The sequence below is a fragment of the Takifugu flavidus genome, chromosome 16 (assembly GCF_003711565.1).
Source record: "Takifugu flavidus isolate HTHZ2018 chromosome 16, ASM371156v2, whole genome shotgun sequence".
In the NCBI taxonomy this organism is placed as follows: domain Eukaryota; kingdom Metazoa; phylum Chordata; class Actinopteri; order Tetraodontiformes; family Tetraodontidae; genus Takifugu; species Takifugu flavidus.
In genome coordinates this window covers 1,248,859-1,271,151 of record NC_079535.1, presented here as the reverse complement: position 1 = coordinate 1,271,151, position 22,293 = coordinate 1,248,859, and the positions used below count along the sequence as shown (strand labels likewise).

The 22,293-nt window shown below is 41.9% G+C and overlaps 1 protein-coding gene across 1 annotated transcript in view; it reads left to right on the top strand.

Moving 5' to 3' along the window:
* myt1lb (myelin transcription factor 1-like, b) overlaps positions 1–22,293 on the top strand; it is a 114,624-nt gene that overhangs the window by 70,961 nt on the left and 21,370 nt on the right. Inside the window, 6 exon segments of the mRNA XM_057058135.1 lie at positions 3,029–3,163; positions 5,381–5,471; positions 12,019–12,126; positions 13,132–13,142; positions 13,145–13,357; positions 14,886–15,175. Coding sequence (XP_056914115.1) covers positions 3,029–3,163; positions 5,381–5,471; positions 12,019–12,126; positions 13,132–13,142; positions 13,145–13,357; positions 14,886–15,175 — 848 coding nt within the window.

The window sequence follows — 22,293 nt, the reverse complement described above, 5'->3', positions numbered from 1 at the left end:
AAATATATAGAGTAAAGGAGTTTAAGGGCTCGCAATGGTATAGCAGCTGGGATGATCTGATTAGCTTTTCCTCTAAGAGTTATAACTTCATCAATGAAGAAGCTTGTGAAGTCTTCACCACTAAGGGAAGAAGGGAAGTCCAGATTTAAAACACTGTGACTCTTGGTTAATTTGGGCACAGTACCGAAAAGAAACCTGGGGTTATTCTAGTTTTCTTCAATAGAAGAAGAAAAAAGGGCTGTACTAGCCTTATGGAGGGCCTTTTTTTTATATAAGCTAACAGTCTTTCCAGTCTAAATGGTAGGTATCTATTTAACAAAAATATCACTTCCTTTCTAGTCTTCACACTTTCTGAAGGGTCCTAATGAGTGCATTATACCAAGGGGCACATCTCCACTGATTTGCTTTTTTTTTTTCAGGGGTTGCAAAAGAATCAAGTGTGATTCTTAGTGAGGATGCTGCACCTTCAGCAATAGAATCTACCTCAGCAGGGCTAATATTATAATGATTGATCTCTGGAGAAACACATGGTGGTCCTGGGATTAGCATAGGGATTCGCTTCCTTAAACTTAGCTACAGCATTATCTGAAAGACATCTGTTATAGTAAGATTGTTCTGTACATGGGGGAGTCCTTAATCATAAATGCAAAAGTCATCAAAGAATCATCTGACAGGAGTGGGTTGTGAGGGAACACTGACGCATGTTATACCTCAACACCATAAGGCAGAAGCAGATCGAGACTGTGATTAAAGCTATGAGTTGGTTTATATGTTGAAAGAAACCAACTTGCTCTAGTCATGAAATAAAACCATTCCTAAAACTTTCATTTACAATGTCTTCATGGATATTAAAGTTAACAACAATGATGACTTTCTGTTCTAAGTAGCCAGACAGGAAGTCAGAAAACTCAGACAGGAAATCTGAAAGTGGCCCCAAAGGGGGTCGATATACAACTACAAACAAAAGTGGCTTTTCTGCCCTCCAGTTCAGATGGGTTAAGTCAGACTTTCAAATGAACTGTAGTCAAGTTTGGGTTTGATTGGAGGTATAGATCGCTGCCACTCCCCCATCCAGAGCAGTGACTGTGATGGTAGTCGGTAGTGGCTCCAGTGAGCAGCCATCCTGAACCTCCAGGTTCTCATCCAACAGGCTCTCTTGGACCCCTGAGGCAATCAGAGCTCAGAGAGGGAGAACCATATTGCCAATACACAACAATGCAGGCAATTGAAGCTGCTCCAAGGGCGGGGAAGAAGTGGAGACAGTGGAGGTACGGAATGTGTGCTGCTGGCCCCTCTCTCTCAAATGGTTATCCAGGAAGATGGCTAGAGTGGTGAGGACAGTCCGGTTGTGGGGTTTGTCACAGTGAGCATGTTCATCACACAGTTGATCAAAAAGATCCTGAGGAAAAACTTCCCGAAGCGCCGGCTCTTTACAACTGGTGTCCACCTGAGCATTTCTTAAATGCCACAACCTACCTGAGTATTGTTGCTTGTCATGTCCATCCCTTCAGGACCCACACTTTTTTGTTTTTATTCATTGATAATTTATTATGACCTCTGACATAATAATATGCTTGATAGTTTTACATTAAAAAATTGAAAATGCATAAGAATAACTTAATTCGTAACTTGCACCCTTTACATGCAATGCACTGACAAAGCTTCCCAATTTAATAAATGCTTATTTTAGGTGCCTTCTTGGCCCTACGTATATGAGGCCACATATGATAGTGTGGCAGGCTGCAGTATATCTCTCACCCAAGAGGATTGTGAGTTGCGGGCATGTTTGGCCCCGTGTTTTGGCACACTTTTCTATGCAATTCATTCTGATTTGGTGTTCATAAAGAAACTGATGCCAATACCATTTTCATCTCCGGAGTCATTCTTCATTCTGAAACAGTATTACAAACTAACTCTAATAGTGTGGTAATTGGGGCTTCAGAAAGGAGAGCACGTGCCTAAAATAAAGATTGACCGATAACAGTCAAGTCCACTGACAACACATTAATTATCCATAGAGAGTATGGTAATGGTGGTCAATTAGTATGCAAAGTGCAGACCATCAAAAGCAACAATCAATATTGCCTGCTTTCTAATATGCATTCCACTTAGCTACCTCCCCTTCTACAGTCACACTAGTGCAGGTAGAGTGCAACAATATTAGTATTTGTGCAGTTGTGCATTTCACAGCAAACTGGAGAATTACTAGATACATACTGTACAAACACCACAATTCAGTGTAGTAGTCAATCATTCCAAGCCGCTCCACTTTGTGTTTAGAGGAAGGTCTTTCTCACTATAAATAAACATGTTAATGAAGAGTACTGGACAGGGGCTTGACTTTGAAGGCATGAGACAAAACGAGACTTTAAATTTTACTGTATGCAGTGCCTAGCAATTTTCTCCTTTACCAAAACCTATTAAGCTTTTACTTTATTAATAAGTCAGTGATATTACTCTGATTTAGTTGTGTTAGTCTGATGTTCACCGTCAGCTCAATAGAGCTAAATAAACAGACCACGACAACCATTTTCTACTGCTATATCCCATTGCAGGATCATGGGGAGGAGGCATTAGCCTTGTTTCCTCAGAGTAAGAAGGATCCCTGTCACCCATGACCCAACCATGAAATTGTTTAATATGGACATTATTATTAGTTTTATTATTAGTTGTTGTTGATGTTTGTTTTGAGGAGGGTTTTTTTGCATTTTTTTTCTTTTCACTTTACTAGGTACACATTATATATACTATACAGTGGACTTTTGGTTTTCAACTGGCAGACTGACAGGGTATTTATTTGGAAAAATCCTGGAACTTGCTTCTCTTTAGTTCACTGTACAAATAGTGGAATTTAAGAAGGATCCTACGCTCATTTTTTCTATGTTTATCCTTTTTGCAAAAGAGAAAAATCAGTTTTTATGACATCCATTTTCTCACATTCAAAGTTACAAATTGGAGCAGATTTACTCAATGCTTAAAAAAAACAACAACTGTTTTTTGGCACATCAACACGGCTTTTAATTAACAGATGCTTCGCGTGTGGACAAGAAAGAAAGTCGATGTCCGACCCCAGGTTGTGATGGTACAGGTCATGTGACCGGACTGTACCCCCATCATCGGAGCCTCTCTGGCTGCCCGCACAAAGACAGGGTGCCACCAGAAAGTAAGTTTGACACTAGTCCATCCACCCTGTTTGATCATGTTGTTCAGTGATGTGCACGTTTTCTGTGATCAATGCTGTGCCAACTGTATGAATTCTGTCATGATTGTCCTGATCGGATCAGACAGGTTGGCTTTATTTCTTTTGGAATATTTTGCTTGGGGCTATGGTTTTGCTTGCTTGTGTGTGTTGTGTTGATATGTATGGTAACATGCAAATAGTGACCACACAGACTGCTGAGATAGGTACAGTAAAGTCCCTGGGTGCATCAGATTTCCACCTTTTACCAGGTATTTGACTAATTCAAGTCAACTGCTAGTGGTTGTTTGGGTAATATATGATTGGCAAGTTTCTTTACATTGCTTTACTAACGGTATACTTCATAAGAAGGTGTTGGATTTAATATATTATTATTGTATTGAATTTTTCTTTTTTACTTACTGCACAAAACAAAACATTCACAAGCTTTGATAGCTCTTGGCCTATTTGAGCTATTCTAAACATTTCCTGTACTTTTATTTGTGTTATATTTATTACTTAGTCTATTTTATTTTGCGCAAAATGTTAATGAAAGGAGCAGGGGCTCTCAACACATGCAGTTGTTGCATGATGCTCGCTACACAACCTTGATAGCACTCAAGACAAAATTTGGAACCACGCTGCATTTTAGATGTGATGTGATATGTTACCAGTATTTAAAACCAAACCTGTCACAACAGTATCACATACAGGTTCAGTTTTATGGCAATCTGTCACAAAGCCAAACGGAAAAATACTAAAAGCAAAAAATAATTAAAAACAAAGGTGAATTTGAAGAAAACTTGAAATTTCTATTAGGCAAATGTATTATATTGGATTAAACTTACATCTACAAATTATTTGTGGCACCCAAATTAATTAAATCAGTCACAAAATTAGCACTAAAGCATCTAAAATGATTATTCTTGATTCTTTCAACACTTATAAATGACGTAAACCTAGCAGCCTTGAGTGTTGTAAATTATTTGAATTTCATTAAATGTCTATCAGGGTATTGCATTTGTGGCACATTTTAGTGTCATGTGTTTTGCAGAGATTTTTCAGACCTTAAGCAATGATTTTTGTTGGCAAGTGTGAGATGTTTCTTTCACACTTCTGTATATCCACAGCTGCAAAAAATGACTTCAGTGACATGTAGTAATGAATGTGATGGGATGTGTTGAGTAAAATTCAGAATTTGCAAGGAAAATTATATGATTCACAAAGATCGGCTATGTATAGGTTATTTATTGTAATAAATTTATTAAAAGTTTAAAAAAAACAAAAAAAAACAACCTCAAAACAAAGTTGTTTGAGTCTCATTCCTTACTGTGCTTCTGGGTATGATTAACACCCATCCCTCTTGCTCTGCCTTTGGAATCAGACTGTGCCTTTCATCTCTTGATAGTCTTTCTGTTCCTCAGCATAAGCCAAGGCACAGAAAGACAGGAATATGCATGATGTAATGGATTGTGGATAACTATATCAAACTTTGTCCAATTACGTGCTCTGAACACCAATGTATGTAAGGGAAGGAGGATGATGAACAGTTAAAGTTTTTTAGGTGATAATAATGAAGTTCTGTCAGGGCTGGGACCAACGCATCTGTGCCATTCAAATATCTGCAATGATCCAGCAGCACCACAGGGACATCCATAGGTCATTAATCTAATTGGCTGGTTGCCAATGAGATCTGAGACAATTATGAACTATTTTAATGGTAAATGGTAGTAAAGACTGTGCTCTGTACCCTTAAAATGTGAAAGTGATAACAAAGAACACTCTAACAAGGGGCTGTATTTCTTCTGTCTATGTCTACCACTGATTTCAATATTTCTGTTTTGCATGATTGGTAAGTGTTGACTGTTTTGCTACCTGCACGCAAAAACATATCTTCCATTTCTGTTGCTTATTGGCTTTGTCCTGTTAAACTTAAATGACATCTTTTTACTCACTGCTGCTCCTATAACACAAAAACTAATTTGAAAGGACTAGATATGTTGAAACAATATGGTGGGAAATGTTACCTGCCTCGTCCAACTAGTGTTCATTAAACTGAGGAAGAGGTCATTTAGGTTCACACAGGCTTATTTCCTAATGATGATTATAATGCTAAGCTCCTCACTGACTAATAGAGCTCTTGTCTGATTGGATAGGGGCTCCTAACCTTCACTGTCTTTCACTCCTATCTCCTATATAAAGTTGTGGCTATGTATGAGAATGTTCTTAAGTGTCCTACACCTGGCTGCACGGGACGTGGCCATGTCAATAGCAACAGAAACTCACACAGAAGGTAAGCAATAAACTGTCTATATTTTCTAGCATTGTTGCATCCCTTTGGGTTTTTTGTTAGTGAAATATATATCTTTTTCTTATATTTTTTCCTTTTTGTATATAAGAATTCACAACCTTGTTAAATACAAGATTTATCTGATGTGAAAAAAATAGATAAAGGCAAAAGATGTTGGACCTTGTGGAGATGTTTAGATGCAATTCAGATTATTCCTAATAATGGCCAACTGGCATACTGCAACATTAGTGAAAGTTGCAAGCATTTCAAGTATTTGTTGCATACATATGTGAACAAGGGGCAAGTGAGCGTAACAGAAGGCTTTGTTTAATGCAAAAACCAAATCTGCCCAGATTTGGTCAAATTTATCTACGTTTTGCATGAACAAACATGAAGTTTCCCCAAAACATGAGAAAATATGTTTATTTTTGACATTGCCAAAACATATGTCCATCCATCCTCTACCGCTTATCCGGGGTCGGGTTGCGGGGGCAGCAGCCTAAGAAGAGAAGCCCAGACTTCCCTCTCCCCAGCTACTTCTTCCAGCTCATCCGGAGGGATCCCCAGGCGTTCCCAGACCAGTCGAGAGACATAGTCTGTTGAACGTGTCTTCCCAGGGGTCTCCTACCGGAGGGACATGCCCTGAATACCTCACCAGGGAGGCGTCCAGGGGGCATCCTAACTAGATGCCCAAGCCACATCATCTGGCTCCTCTCAACACGGAGGAGCAGCGGCTCAACTCTAAGCTCCTCCCGGATAAAAGAGCTTCTCACCCTATCTCTAAATGAGAGCCCAGCCACCCTACGGAGGAAGCTCAGAGTCCGCATTACTGCAGACGCTGCACCGATCCGCCTGTCGATCTCTTGCTCCATTCTTCCCTCACACCCCGAGGTACTTGAACTCCTCCACTTGGGGCAGGATCTCCTCCTTGACCCGGAGAAGGCACTCCACCTTTTTCTGGTTGAGAACCATGGCCTCGGATTTGGGGGTGCTGATTTTCATCCCAACTGCTTCACATGCGGCGGCAAACCGATCCAGTGATAGTTGGAGGTCACGGGCCGATGATGCCAACAGGACCACATCAGCTGCTAAAAGCAGAGACCCGATCCTGAGGTCACCAAACCGGATCCCCTCAACACCATGACTGCACCTAGAAATTCTGTCCTTAAAAATTATGAACAGAATTGGTGACAAAGGGCAGCCCTGGCGAAGACCAACCCTCACCGGAAACGAGTTCGACTTACTGCCAGCAATGCGGACCAAACTCTGACACCGATTGTACAGGGAGCGGATAGCCCGTATCAGTGGGCCCAACACCCCATACTCTCGAAGGACCCCCCACAGGACCCCCCGAGGGACATGGTCGAATGCCTTCTCCAAGTCCATAAAACACATAAAACTCCCATGCACCCTCGAAGACCCTGCTGAGGGTGTAGAGCTGGTCCACTGTTCCACGCCCAGGACGAAAAAACCACATTGCTCCTCCTGAATCCGAGGTTCGACTATCCGGTGGACCCTCCTCTCCAGTACCACTGAATAGACCTAACCAGGGAGGCTGAGGAGTGTGATCCCCCTATAGTTGGAACACACCCTCCGGTCCCCCTTTTTAAAAAGAGGGACTACCACCACAGTCTGCCAATCCAGCGGCACCGCCCCCGATGTTCACGCGATGTTGCAGAGTCGAGTCAACCACGACAGCCCTACAACATCCAGAGCCTTAAGGAACTCTGGGCGGATCTCATCCACCCCAGGGGCCTTGCCACCGAGGAGTTTTTTGACTACCTCGGCAACTTCAGCCCTGGAGATATGAGAGCCTATCCCCAGGTCCCCAGGCCCTACTTCCTCACTGGAAGGTGTGTTGGTGGGATTGAGGAGGTCCTCGAAGTATTCCTTCCACCGATCCACAACATCCCGAGTTGAGGTCAGCAGCACACCATCAACACTATACACAGCGTTGACAGTGCACTGCTTCCCCTTCCTCAGACGCCGGATGGTGGTCCAGAACCTTTTCTAGGTTCCGAAAGTCATTCTCCATGGCCTCACCAAACTCTTCCCATGCCCTGGTCTTTGCCTCGGCAACAGCCGTAGCTGCACTCCGCTTGGCCTGCCTGTACCTATCTGCTGCCTCAGGAGTCCCACAGGCCAGTAAGGCCCGATAGGACTCCTTCAGCCTGACGTCATCCCTCACCGCTGGTGTCCAGGTTCAGGCATTGCCGCCACGACAGGCACCAACCACCTTGCGGCCACAGCACCGGTCAACCGCCTCAACAATGGAGGCACGGAACATGGTCCACTCGGACTCAATGTCCCCCGCCTCCCCGGAAGGTGGTCAAAGCTCTCCCGGAGGTGTGAGTTGAAGCTCCTTCCGACAGGAGACTCTGCCAGGCGTTCCCAGCAGACCCTCACAATAAGTTTGGGCCGGCCGGGTCTGTCCGGCATCCTTCCCCACTATTGGAGCCAACTCACCACCAGGTGGTGATCAGTTGACAGCTCCGCCCCTCTCTTCACCCGGGTGTCCAGAACATACAGCCGCAAATCCGATGACACAACCACAAAGTCGATCATCGATCTGCGGCCTAAGGCGTCCTGGTGCCAAGTGCACATGTGGACACCTTTATGCCTGAAGAAGGTGTTTGTTATGGACGATCTGAGATGAGCACAGAAGTCCAATAACAAAACACCACTTGGGTTCAGATCAGGGGGGCCGTTCTTCCCAATCACACCTCTCCAGGTCACACTGTCATTGCCAACGTGAGCATTGAAGTCACCCAGGAGGGCGAGGGAGCCTCCAAGAGGAGCAATCTCCAGCCCTCCCTCTAAGGACTCCAAAAAGGGTGGATACGCTGAACTGCTGTTTGGGCCATAGGCACAAACAACAGTCAGGATCCGCCCCCCCCCCACCCGAAGGCGAAGGGAGGCTACCCTCTCATCCACTGGGGTAACCTTCCATGTCCCTAGAGCCAGTTTATGCAGCCAGGGATCAGACCGCCAAGGTCCCTGCCTTCAGCCGCTACCCAACACACAATGCACCTGACCCCCTTGGCCCCTCCTGCAGGTGGTGAGCCCACGGGAAGGGGGTCCCATGTTGCCTCTTCGGGCTGTGCCCGGCCAGACTCCATGGGCAGAGGTCCGGCCACCAGGCACTCGCCAACGTGCCCCGCCCCCAGGCCTTGCTCCAGGAGGGGGCCCCGGTGACCCGCATCTGGTCAAGGGAAACTTAGAACCATTATCATCGCAAAAGTATTTGCAAATATGCACGGAGCTGCTGGGATCATTGGGACACGCAAACCCCTCCACCACGATAAGGTAGCCAAGGAGGGGCAAAACATATGTTTGGCTCAAAAACAACACTTGTCTCTTGTCTTTTCGTGAATTATGTACAGTTCCAAATATAATTTACTTTTGGCACAAAACTTTCAGGCTTCTATTAGAAAGCTGAGGATAGTTAGAGCCCTGACCTCAATTCAACTTAGCATCTGTGGGACATTTCCTTTCCTGTCAGTTCCTTGCAATATGACTGATTTGGAGGGAGAGCATTTTTATAGTACAGTGGGCAAAAATGGCTAAGTAAAGGTGAGCCATTAAATTAGACCCCTATCCAGACAGGCCAATTGCTGTAATTGAATCAAAACATGCTTTAAAATGTATCAGTTTAAGCACTGACATAATTATAACTGCTTGTTGTATGTATTACTGTTTTTCAACATAACTGTTCACATTATAGGTCACATCTGTAAAGGATTCTGATTTTAATTATCTTGGCTTTGTTTTTGTTTTGTTTTTTTACATCATAAAAATCTAGTTTCTTAAATTAGGGTCTGAAGACTATTAACACCCACTGTGTTCTCCAACCATTTTTTTTACCCAATGGCTGTGTTAGGATTTTCCTTCAGCATTTGCTATTGTCCTTCTTACTACTGACATAAAATAAAATTTGTCAGAATGATTTTATTTCCGTTTTGGCACAATTTCTGACACAATAACAAATGAGGCAGTTCACTAATATTAGAATTACATACATTACATTAATATCTAGAATTACAAATAAACAATGGGCAGTGGTAGCTGTGGGGATGGGGCTGAGAAGCAGAGTGTCTGAAACATGGAAGGCATTCTGCTAGTAAGGGAAGGTAGGAGAAGACTTTCAGAGTAATGCTGAGATGCCCTTGAGCAAGGTACCGAATCCTCAATTGCTCACATGGGACCTTGTGATGAAGTGGTGTCTCATGCACGAAACATAAACAAAACATATAACTTTATAACTTTGCTTAATTAAATATGTTAAAAAGCATAACGATTTTCTTGCTTGGACAAGTATTTTATGTCATATTATGTAATCTGTACAAAGATATAGTTTGGGAATGTGTCTTGAGTTTTTATATTTCAATTACCAGTAAGTGAAGTATGTTATCAAGAGGAATACTTGATTGAAGGATTGCTGGTTGAGGCGGCGGAATATAGACTATGGAATATGCAGAGAGAAATCTGAGTTCATCCCAGATCTTGTTAACAGGATCTGGGATGAACTATTGGTCTCTGATCAGAGCCACACCTTTCAACTTAAGTGCATGGGTGCCATTCTTAAACCCCGCTACCTAGGTTCCAGACGTCATTTATTGTAACAGCAACAACTACACAGACTTTATCATGTCTCACTCATGGCACATGACAATGAAAATCTGTACTTGTGATAAATTATTATTGTTACCATACACAGCAAAAGCATATCCAGCTTTAAGAAAATAGCCAAACTATAAATAGTGAGGTGACAATGTCACTGTAAACAAGCTGACACTAGCCACAGTTGCTATGCTGATGACATGACTTATTTGTATTGGTGTGTACGTTTTGAAGTTTGTTTGCTAGTGCATAGGAAATTATTGATACCTCGTCAGTTATGGTTTCTGTCTCTGATTGATTGTTTATGTTCAAATGTGGTGGTTTCTTATAAATCAAATAAGAGCCTTAAAACAGGTCCAGAGAGGGTTTTTTTCACAGATTGTTTCACTCATGTACTAATATCAGGTCATAGTGAGAGTTTTAACAAATATGCCAAAGAGTGTTTTAGAAATTACAAACTCCACCTCAAGAAGAATATGGTGTTCTTGATTAATTCTACTTAAATAACACTCAAAGATTCATGACATAAACAATTTAAAGTGTAGAATTTTTTTACAATTGAATTTATTAATCACTTATTATTTGACTAATTAAATTACAGAGATTCACACCCTCTTCCTCAAAAAGAATTCACCAGTTAATGGCATCACCAGGTTCAGTTTTTAAGGAAGAGATTTTTAACAGCATGGCACTTTTGTTGTCAGACTGAATGAGGTGACAGTAAAGGAGGAATGTCTCCAAACTTTCATTAATTTAAGAATAGGAGCAGATTGAGAGCAGGCCTGGTATCAGCAGAATGCCTCCATATTGTTGCTAAGTTAACATCTACAGAGCAAACATCTGCCCATACATTGAAATGCTGCATAAATTGTTATGCTGATATCAACGTGTAAATATGTCCACACACTTTACAATCTGCTCGTCTGCTCACTGTCAAGCATATGTTTACATTGTGGCCTTGCACTGGACAGTTAACGTACTAGGTGGACACGAATGGAAATGGACTTTGGTCAGTTTTTTGCTAAGAGGAAGTTTGTAAGCACTAAATTCTGTTATTGTATGTATGTCTATGTTTGTTGGAGAGTGTGCACATCAGTTTTCATCATCAATTCATCCAACAATTTACAGTTACTCTACCGAAGAGTAAATCAATATTAAAAAAAACAAACCTGAAAACACATTGAGCTTATACAAATATAACTTTAAAAAAAAGGAATTCATTGAAATTGACTTGCTGACAGATGATGTAGCATTTCTTTTCAGAATAGCTGAAAAACACTCTAAATATTGCATATAACCTCATTACAACTGAAAACCGTACAGTATGCAACAAATGTGTATATTGTAAATATTGTGATGGCAACCTGACAAAAAAATGTGGTATACAATATACTACCTACCACAACAAGACTACTGCAGTGTAAAAACATTACAACGCCTTCTAAAATTTAGATATAAATCAAACTGAATGGATTATCTGTTGATTAAGCTTCTACCAATAAATACACAGAAACCCGATTAACAGTGGTGACCCCATTATCTACACACTTCATACCTTTTGGTCTTCAAACAATCCCAGATAAAGAATATCCCATGCTCACCAGAGTTTAGGTCAATTACAATTCTTAAAAATAGATTCACATGACTCTTTCTTAGCTTAATGACCTCCGTGATGTCTTATATTCTTATTATTACATCTTGGGAAGATTAGATTTTTAATGGAATCTAGTGTCTTTGTTTCAGGCTAATTTCTTTTTGTAGAAAAACCTGGATGTGCCTAATATACACACTTAAAACAGTCTTGTTGTATATCTTAAGCATGTAAATCCTAGGATGTTAAACCTACTATGAAGTCACAGGGCTCGCTGGAGCAGTTTGTCCTAAAATGCTGTTGACTGTCCTTGATCCAAATCAAATCCTGTCATTTCAGTCTGTCAGGATGTCCTATCGCTGCAGCTGAGAAACTAGCCAAAACAAAGGAGAAACACCAGACCTGCGATGGCACCAAATCGAACCAGGGTTCTGACGGGGTTTTAAGGTACTACTCCTTCAAATTGCATTTATAACAAATGAGGATATCTATTATATGGCTGTTTTAAGATTCTAAATAGTAAACTTTCACAAGTCCCCAGAAGCACTGACTGTACTGTCAAATTTTTTGGAGATGTTAGAGTGATTCCCCATTTTATCTTTTATGTTTTTATGTCACCTGAAAATACTAGGGGAAGAAACAGCCTGCCAGTTCCTGCAGTCAACATCAGATAGTTTTATTTTATATTAACACTTTTGGCATTATTGAGGATATTAACAAAAAAATCTACTACAACACATATTATGTTCAATGTTTTTCTCCTCACCATATATATATTTTTTGGCATGAAAACATACCAAGTTATTTAAGTACGAAAAATGTATCCACTATTACAGCAGTCACTGGCTAAGAGGAGAAAAAGAAAACCTCAACAAATGGTTCGATTAAAGGCCAGGCCAGTGTTCTAGTGAATTTTGCTACCTTTTTGAATTTTGCTAAATCAAAATTTTAGGGGGGCATCTTTTGTTGAACAGCATCCCTCCAAATAACGCTCCCAGTACTTATTGCATTCAAATGAAATCAATATTTACCTCACTTCCCCTGTGTTATTAATACCAACATGTTTTGATGTGTTTTAATCAATATTTCAGGGGTTGCATAAATAATGCTCCCAGCAAAAGTGTACAGTCATTTATTTAACTATCTGATCTTTATATTCTAGAGTAAAACCAATATGCAGCATTATGTATATATAAGCCCTTATCTTATGTGTTTAATAAACATTTCAAACCTATGGAATAAACTATATGGCTGTTTTCATGAAATATTGTCTGAGGTATTGCGCATGCGCATAACCACAAGTTAGCAAAATTCGACAGAACACAGGTATTTCAACCTACATTCGACCATTCATTTGTCCATTAATAAAGAAACAAAATTAGCTTTCCTCTCCTTCCCATGGGCAAAATTTTGTGCCTTGGGCTTTCCACCCCCTTATCATTTATTTTCCAGGCCTATGTGGTTTTTAAACAAGTGGACTATCCAAAGTATGATTACAAGAACAATGTTTCCACCAGCACACCCCGCTCCAACCTGGCCAAAGAGCTAGAGAAATACTCCAAGACCAACTTTGACTACTGCGCTTTTGATGGCAGCACCAACCACCAAGCATATGGAAAACGTGCAATTGCGCCTAAAGTTGATGGACAGCGGGACACCTCACCCAAAGGCTATAATGGTACAAGTATTCTTTCTTTATTTTGCAGCACTTTAAGATTTTTTTTTGCTAAAATATATAGTGCATAACAAATAAAATGTATTATCATTATAAGTAATTCACACAAAAAAGATTTTTAGAACGTGAAATTGCTGTCAAAGTATTATGAACAGATGGTTGTGAGCTGTATCATAGAGCAAATGAATAAGTTGTGACATTTCACATCACATTTGAGAAGACCTGTCTATAGCCATGTAGCTCACACAGCTGCATTCTTGTGAGAAAGAATAATTTTTGCATGGAACATTTCTTTGTCTGGCCCTGATAATGCTGTAAATTTGTACAAATGCAAATAATCTTAATTTTTGGTATTTTTAGTCAAAGCAGCAGCCAGAAATGTAAAAGATTACATTTGGTAGGAATCAAGAACGTCACTCAAAACTTTGGTAATTTTAGTTGGTGTTTTTATATATCCAAGGTAGTTTTCTCTGTCAACTGGACTGTGTTTCTTCTCTTTGAAGATGTTTCGCCTTCTATCCAGAAGGCTTCTTTAGGTCTGAACTTGCTGGGGACAGAGCTTGAAAATATAGTCCCTGTGGACCATTGGCATGTTAATGATCTGAGTGGTCGCCTGAGAATCGTTGGCAGGGTCCTTGGTAGGGTCGTTCACCTAGTTTCGGTTGAGGTGTCTCCCCTTTGTCTGCTGGCTTACTTGGTGGTGAGTCACCAAGTCTCCTGGAATGGTGTGAATGTTTGGTTTGTTGTTGGAAGGAGTGGAGAACTGCATTGTACGTGGGTGATAGGAAGTGCCCCCGCCCTCCACCTCTGTTTAAGGATGGTTTTTCCAATTTGACATGGATAGCTTCCTTGACACCCCTCTCAAACCAGCGGTCTTCTCTGGCCAGTACTACTTGGCTGTCCTCGAAGGAGAGCCCACTCTCCTTTAGGTGTAGGTGGACTGCTGAGTCCTGACCTGAAGAGGTGGCACATCTGTGTTGTGCCATTGTTATGTGGAGAGGTTGTTTGGTTTCCCCAATGTACAGTTCCTTGCATTATTCCTAGCACTGTACAGCATAAACAACATTACATTGTTTGTGTCTTGGTGTCTTGTCCTTCCGGTGTACCAGTCTCTGTCTGAGAGTGTTGCTTGGTTTGAACTGAACCGGTATGTCGTGTTTCTGGAGGATCCTCCTAAACTTCTCAGAGACCCCAGACAGATAGGGGATCGAAACACTGTGGCGTTTGTTTCTCTCCTACTCTTCTTTGCTAGGATCGCGTTTTCTTGAGGTCTTTATATAGTTAAGTAATGGTGAAATACAAGTCTATGTAGACATAGTACTGAAAGCATTTATGCCGTTTGATTAAGCTAAAAATGTGAGTCTAATTTTACTTATAGGCTTCAAAATTGACCCACTGCCCAATCATTTGTGCGAAATTAATTTCGCAAGTTTTTTTGCTTACTTTTAAATTAATGTTTGCAACTGTCTTTCCTTTTTTAAATAAGTTTACTTCACTATCAGTTGTTTACCCATTCTACTACATTTTACAGCAAAGCGTTACTGCAAGAACTCCAGTTCAGCCAGCAGTACCACCAGCACTTATGCTCCCAGTAGCAGCAGCAGCAGCAGCAGTCTGAGCTGTGGAGGAGGAAGGGGTACCGGAGGAGGCAGAGGGGGTGGGAGCAGCAGTGCAAGCAGCACCTGCAGCAAGAGCAGCTTTGACTACAGTCATGATATGGAGGCTGCCCACATGGCAGCCACAGCCATCCTGAACCTGTCTACACGCTGCCGAGAAATGCCACAAAGTTTGGGAGGGAAGCCGCAGGACCTCTGCTCTCAGGTAGGATGGAGGATCAACTCACTGTGGATCACCCACAACAGTTAGATAAATTGTGTGAATATTTTCTAGAAAAACATTGTTTTGCTTGAGCAGTTCTTGTTTTAATAATGAAAGTAAGTTCTAGCCATTATTTGATGTTGTCTAATCACTGTACCTGAGGAAAAAATAATACACTGACAGATAATCTGCTTGCATCTGTCTTTGCACTATGGCAGTAAATATTGTCACAAATATACACTGCTCAAAAAAAATTAGAGGAACACTTCAAAAACATATCAGATCTTTACGGTGGAAAATTATCTTGAATATCTTTCCTGATAAAAAGTTGGTGATGTATTAGTAACAAAATGATGCCACATAATTTGATAGAAATGAAAATGATCACCCTATAGGAGAAATCAAAGACACCCCAAAAATGAAAGTGAAAAAATGATGCAGCAGACTGGTCCATTTTGCCAAAATGTCATTGTAGCAACTCAGAATGATTCTCAGTAGTTTGTGTGGCCCCCACGTGCTTGTACACATGCCTGACAACATCGGGGCATGCTCCTAATGAGATGACAAATGGTGTCCTGGGGGATCTCCTCCCAGATTTGGACCAGGGCATCACTGAGCTCCTGGACAGTCTGAGGATCAACCTGGCGGCGCCGGATGGACCTAAACATAATGTCCCAGAGGTATTCTATTGGGTTTAGGTCAGTTGAACGTGGGGGCCAGTCAATGATATCAATTCCTTCATCCTCCAGGAACTGCCTGCATATTCTAGCCACATGAGGTCGGGCATTGTCGTGGACCAGGAGGAACCCAGGTCCCACTGCACCAGCGTAGGTTCTGACAATGAGTCTAAGGATTTCATCCCGAATAGCAGTCAGGGTGCCATTATCTAACCCAGGGGTGGGCAAGTATAGTCCTCGAGGGCCGTATCCAAGCCAGACTTTCTGTAAAACAGGTAAATACTTTCACTTGGGGTTCCATTTACCTTGGTGAAAGCGGTTTCTCCCTGGTAGGATGCAAAACCTGGCTGGATTCCAGCCTTCATGGATTGGACTTGCCCATCAGAGGAGGTCAAATCCATTCCTCCAGGCAGGAAATGCTTTCACCAAGGAAAATTAAACCCCAGGTGAAAGTATTTACCTATAGGACAGAAAGTCTGGCTTGGATATGGCCCTCGATGCCCACCCTTGATCTAACCTGTAGAGGTCTGTGCGTCCTTCGCGGGATATGCCTCCCCAGACCATCACTGACCCACCACCAAACCAGTCATGCTGAATGATGTTGCAGGCAGCATAATGTTCTCCACGGCATCTCCAGACCCTTTCACGTCTGTCGCATTTGCTCAGGTTGAACCTGCTCTCATCGGTGAAGAGCACAGGGCGCCAGTGGCGTAGTTGCCAATTCTGGTGGTCTAAGGCAAATGCCAATCGATCTCTACGGTGCCACGCAGTGAGCACAGGGCCCACTACAGGACGTCAGGCCCTCAGGCCACCCTCATGGAGCCTGTTTCTGATTGTTTGATCAGAAACACTCACACCAGTGGCCTGCTGGAGGTCATTTTGTAGGGCTCTGGCAGTGCTCATCCTGTTCCTCCTTGCATAAAGGAGTAAATACCTATCCTGCAGAGGGTTTAAGGACCTTCTACGGCCCTGTCCATCTCTCCTGGAGTAACTACCTGTCTCCTGGAATCTCCTCCATGCTCTTGAGACTGTGCTGGGAGACACAGCAAACCTTCTTGCAACGGCACATCAATATGTGCCATCCTGAAGAAGTTGTGCAACCGCTGTAGTGTCCAGGTACAGCACCATGCTATCAACAGAGATGTTGATCCAAGCCAAACTACAGCAACAGAAAGTCAGTCAGTAAAAAATCAGCCAAAAGAAATGGGAGGGAAAAAAGTATCAGTGGCTTCAACCTGGAAAGCCATTCCTGTTTTGGGGGCCGTCTTTTTGCTGCCCCTCTGATGCACCTGTGGTTTATTTAATTAACAACAAAGCACTAGAAACTGATTAACAACCCCCTCTGCTACTTAACTGACCAGATCAATATCCCAGAAGCTTGACTGATAGGTTGCTATACTCTGATTAAAAAGTGTTCCTCTAATTTTTTTGAGCAGTATATATATCTTACAGAGCAGACTACACATATATTCTTTACAAGACCTGGGAATTTGACTTGGTTTTGGGGCTAAACACAATCTTTTTTTTTTTTTTTAAACCTTCTGCAGATCAGGTAAGAGCAAGACAAAGCTTTGTTTTGACAAATTGTGAGGTGTCAGGTGCCAGCATGGTGGCAAACCATGAACCCAGTGGTGGACACTGAAAGTTAGGTATGCCATCAAGCTGAAGAAGGAGTTCTATTGGGCCCTGTTGGCCCATAGAACTCCCCATAATAGTAGACTTTTACCAGCAGGTGAAGCAGACTGCAGCACGGGCTGCCCAGGAGGCAAAAAGTTGATGCTCTGAGGAGTTCAGGGAAGCTATGGGGAATGACTAGTGGTTAAACCGTCCGATGCCTTAGGAGGGCGAAGCAGTGCTCTGCCAACACTCTTCATAGTGTGGGTAGGGACCTTCTGAGCTCGAGTGCGGATATTGTTGCACGGCGGAAGGAATATTTCTCTCCTCAATTCCATTGTCACAACTTTCACTGAGGAAGTAGAGGCTGGGGACCCTGAGAATTACTCTGCCATCACCCAAGTCATAGTCAAAGTGGTAGTTAGTAAGTTCCTCCCTGGCGGGGCATTGGGGGGATGAGATTTGCCTTGAGTACCTCAAATCTTTGGATGTTGGTGGGCAGTCCTGGCTGGCATGGCTCTGCAATCGTGTGGTAGTTGAGAACATTGCTGCCGGTGTGGCGGATTGGGGTGGTGATACTTCAGCCTCCCTGGAAAGGTCTATGCCAGGGTATTGCAGATGAAAATTCAGCCGATAGTGAAACCCTGGCTTCAGGAGGAACAATGTGGTTTTCGTCCCAGCCATGGTATACTAAACCAGGTCGATACCCTCCGTGGGTTGCTGGAGAGTTCATGGGAGTTTGCAGAACATGTGTTTTGTTGATCTGAAAATGGTATTCAACCGTGTCCCTCGAGCTATTCCGTGGGCAGTACTCCATGAGTACAGGGTCCGTTCGGTCTCTGTACCACCACAGCAGGAGCTTGGTTCGCATCTCCGGCAGTGAGTCAGACCTGGTTCCTGTGCATGTTGGACTTCCGCAGGGATGTTCTTTGTCACCGGTTCTGTTCATAATCTTTACTGACAGAATATCTAGGTGTAGCCAGGGGCCAGAGGGAGTCTGGTTTGGGAACCACGGGATTTCATCCTTGATTTTTGCAGATAATGTTGTCCTGTTGGCCTCCTCAATCCAGGACATCCAGCATGTACTGGGGCAGTTTGCTGCTGAGTGCAAAGCAGCTGGGATAAAAATTAACACCTCCAAATCCAAGGCCATGATTCTCCACCAGAAAAGGTTGGTTTCCCTCTCCAGGTTGGTGAAGTCCTGCCTCAGGTGGAGGAGTTCAGGTTTCTCAGGGTTTTGTTCAGGAGCGAGGGAAGGATGGAGCGTGAGACTGACAGGCGGATCTGTGCAGCTTCTGCAGTTATCTGGCGAAGCTCCTGATTTACCGGTCAGTCTATGCCCCAACTCTCACCTATGGTCATGAAATTTGGGTAATGACCAAAAGGACTGATTGTGGATACAAGTGACAGAAATGATTTCCTCTGCAGAGTGGCTGGGCGCACCCTTAGGGTGAGAGGCTCAGTCAATTGGGAGGAGCTTGGAGTAGTGCCGCTGCTCCATCGTGTTGAAAAGAGTCAGCTGTGGTGGCTGATAATATCATATCATGCTTGATATAATGTGGTATTTTTTTAACTTTGAATATGCAAGTGAAAAAGACAATGAAATAAATCTGAGATGGATAATAACTAAGAACAGACAAATAATTCCATATGTTATATACATTTTCAAAAAGGAGTAAAAACTAAGTACTTATATGATCATGTCAATAGTAGAACAATCTGTACAATCTGGGACCCCCTGTGTCATCAGATCCTTGAACTGGGTCAGGAAAAACATTAAAAAACTTTTAGGGAAAAGAAAAAATTTGAAGAACCACAGATGTGGATTCCCTCTCCCCGGGATCAACAGACGTGCAGTATATGCCACCTACACAAGAGAATGTTAACGTTAACTTCAGCAACATGTCAACATTTGTAAAAATCATATTGCTAGCGATGGTTACAGTGATGATAAGGCACATGCTATGCACAAAAACAATAAAACAACAACAGTGGTAATTGAATTCCACAAACAGATGACTGGTAAATGATGAATGTTCTGACTTACACCCTGTACTTACTTCTTATACTTGTGTTTGAAGTGATACATGTTTGGACATTGTTTACGCGCTTCAGACCATTTCAGAGTTTTACCTCAGCAACTGAAATAGAAATCCGTTTCTTAGTTGTGCAGATTTTTTGGTGATTTAAAATTTGATTTTCCTCTTAAACTGTATCTTCCCTTTTGTTCCTAAAACATTTTCTGAATATTCCATAGTCTTAGGTTGTTTCTTGCTTGGTATGTAAATATCATGAAGCTTAAGTAGATTAAATTTCAGCAATAATAGATTGGAGTGTGCTCGAAGGGCACTGTTGTGAATTGTTTTGATGGCTCATTTCTGTAGAATGAACAATGGTTGTAATGAATTAATGCATGGGTTACTCAATACATCAATGCAAAAGATTAAATATGGCACTATTGGTGAACAGTATAGGATGTGGACTGATCTGTAATTTACAAAGTGTTTTGTTTTGATATGACAAAAAAACCTTTGGACAGTTTGGCATGATTATGACTAACATGAGATTTCCAGCAAATTTTATCATCAAATTTTCCCAAGGAATTAAACTTTATGAATCTGTTCAATGTTAACACAATGTTCAATGTTAACAGGATATTTTAAAAAAATTTGCCCATTTTAAGTGCAAGATTGTAGATATCAAACCAAGATTTCATTTTACTTATTTCTGATGTGAATTTTTATTTTATTTTTTCAAAAAGCTGCTATAAATTCTCACCAAACCATTTTGGGATAAGACCTTACCCTCGAGGAGCACCACACACAGTATGCAGTAAGGATGGGCGGATCGATCCCGTGGTATCGATATATCGATACTCACAAGCTACTCATTTGGTATCGATTTTCTTTTATAAATATCAATACTAACTAAAAAAAAATTGGGAGTGTATGCATCACTTTCCGCCGTTTTAGATTAGTTACTTAAATTAATATGTGCCGGGACACCCCTATACCTGGCGGCGTATTGAGCTGGCCCATGTCACGTGACAGGAGATAGCGAATGAGCATCAACGTGCAACATAGCCCGCCGAGCCGACACAGTCAGCAAAAGGCAGAGCCGGAGGAAATATTTAGCCAGAGACGCAATCGTCTTAAAGCAGAAAATGTGAATATGATACTTTTTCTGAACAGCAATCTGAGACTTAAGTAAAGTGTGATGACATACCTCAAGTGCACGAAAGGTGTTATGGTGTCAGACATTGTTCTAGTTAATTTTCTCATGGAACAACTATCTTATGCAGGTTTAAAGGATAAGGAAATCCTAGTAATTAATTGACCATAATAAATTGTATATAAATGGTCTGTATTTGTCTTAAATGTAATAATATTTTGACCGACAAAAATTGCCAGTAAGAAATGAAAGGTATCGGTATCGATATCGATGAAAATACAAGAAAAAGTATCGTATCGAATCCCAAAAGTGTGGTATCGCCCATCCTTAGTATGCAGACAACCTGGTTTATTGATTGAGATTTTGTGGTTGAAGTGTCAAATGATTTTTTTGAGGTATATGAACAATCCTACTGGATATTTCCTGTTATCTGTGGCATTTCAGAATTGCTCAATTAGTTCTGTCAGTAATAGAGCAAGTTGACAAGTTAGTGCTGAATCTGTACTGGCTGTCAGAGAGCAGTATGGACTTTTTAGGAAATTTTCTAATCTGTTACTAAGCAGTTTTTCTCAGATTTTTGAGATTTGTGGGTCAAGAGAAGTGAGTCTGTAGTTTGTGAAGTTGTGTGTCTCTCCAGTTTTCCAGAACAGTATGATTTTTGCCATTTTTATGCTGTTAGGAATTTGGCCAGTCTAAAAAGACAGATTGGAAATGTAAATTAAAGGTTTGGATATCTAACTTATTACTGTTTTGATAATTTTAGTATTAATTTTAGTATTTTACAGCAATGTATGTAAATTCAACCAGCTTGACATACATTGAATTAGATTTATTTGGATAAGAGTTATAGTTAAATAGGTCGCTGTTGCTGGACTGAGGTATTATTGTTACTTTTATCAAACATTCACAAAAAATGATTACATTTGTTGGCTGCTTCCTCCATGTTATTGATCTCATTATCATTACCAAAAATGTTTAGGATAGTTGCACTGACTTTTAATAGCCCGTTAATTTGTTATTGTATTTCTTTTATTTTTGCTCGGCTTCTATGTTTTATATTTAATAAATCCTCTGTAAAAGTGTTTTTTGCAGGCATTTTGTAAACCATTTGTGATTTAGACCGTCAATGCTGAATAATAAAGGTTGGAAAACAGCAGGCCATTATCATCCATCCATCCATCCATCCATCCTCTACCGCTTATCCGGGGTCGGGTCGCGGGGGCAGCAGCCTAAGCAGAGAGGCCCAGACTTCCCTCTCCCCAGCTACTTCTTCCAGCTCGTCCGGGGGGATCCCCACGCGTTCCCAGACCAGTCGAGAGACATAGTCTTTCCAACGTGTCCTGGGTCTTCCTGGGGGCCTCCTACTGGAGGGACATGCCCTGAAAACCTCACCAGGGAGGCGTCCAGGGGGCATCCTAACTAGATGCCCAAGCCACCTCATCTGGCTTCTCTCAACGTGGAGGAGCAGCGGCTCTACTCCGAGCTCCTCCCGGATGGCAGAGCTTCTCACCCTATCTCTAAGGGGGAGCCCAGCCACCCTACGGAGGAAGCTCAGAGTCCGCATTACTGCAGACGCTGCACCGATCCGCTTGTCAATCTCCTGCTCCATTCTTCCCTCACTTGTGAACAAGACCCCGAGGTACTTGAACTTCTCCACTT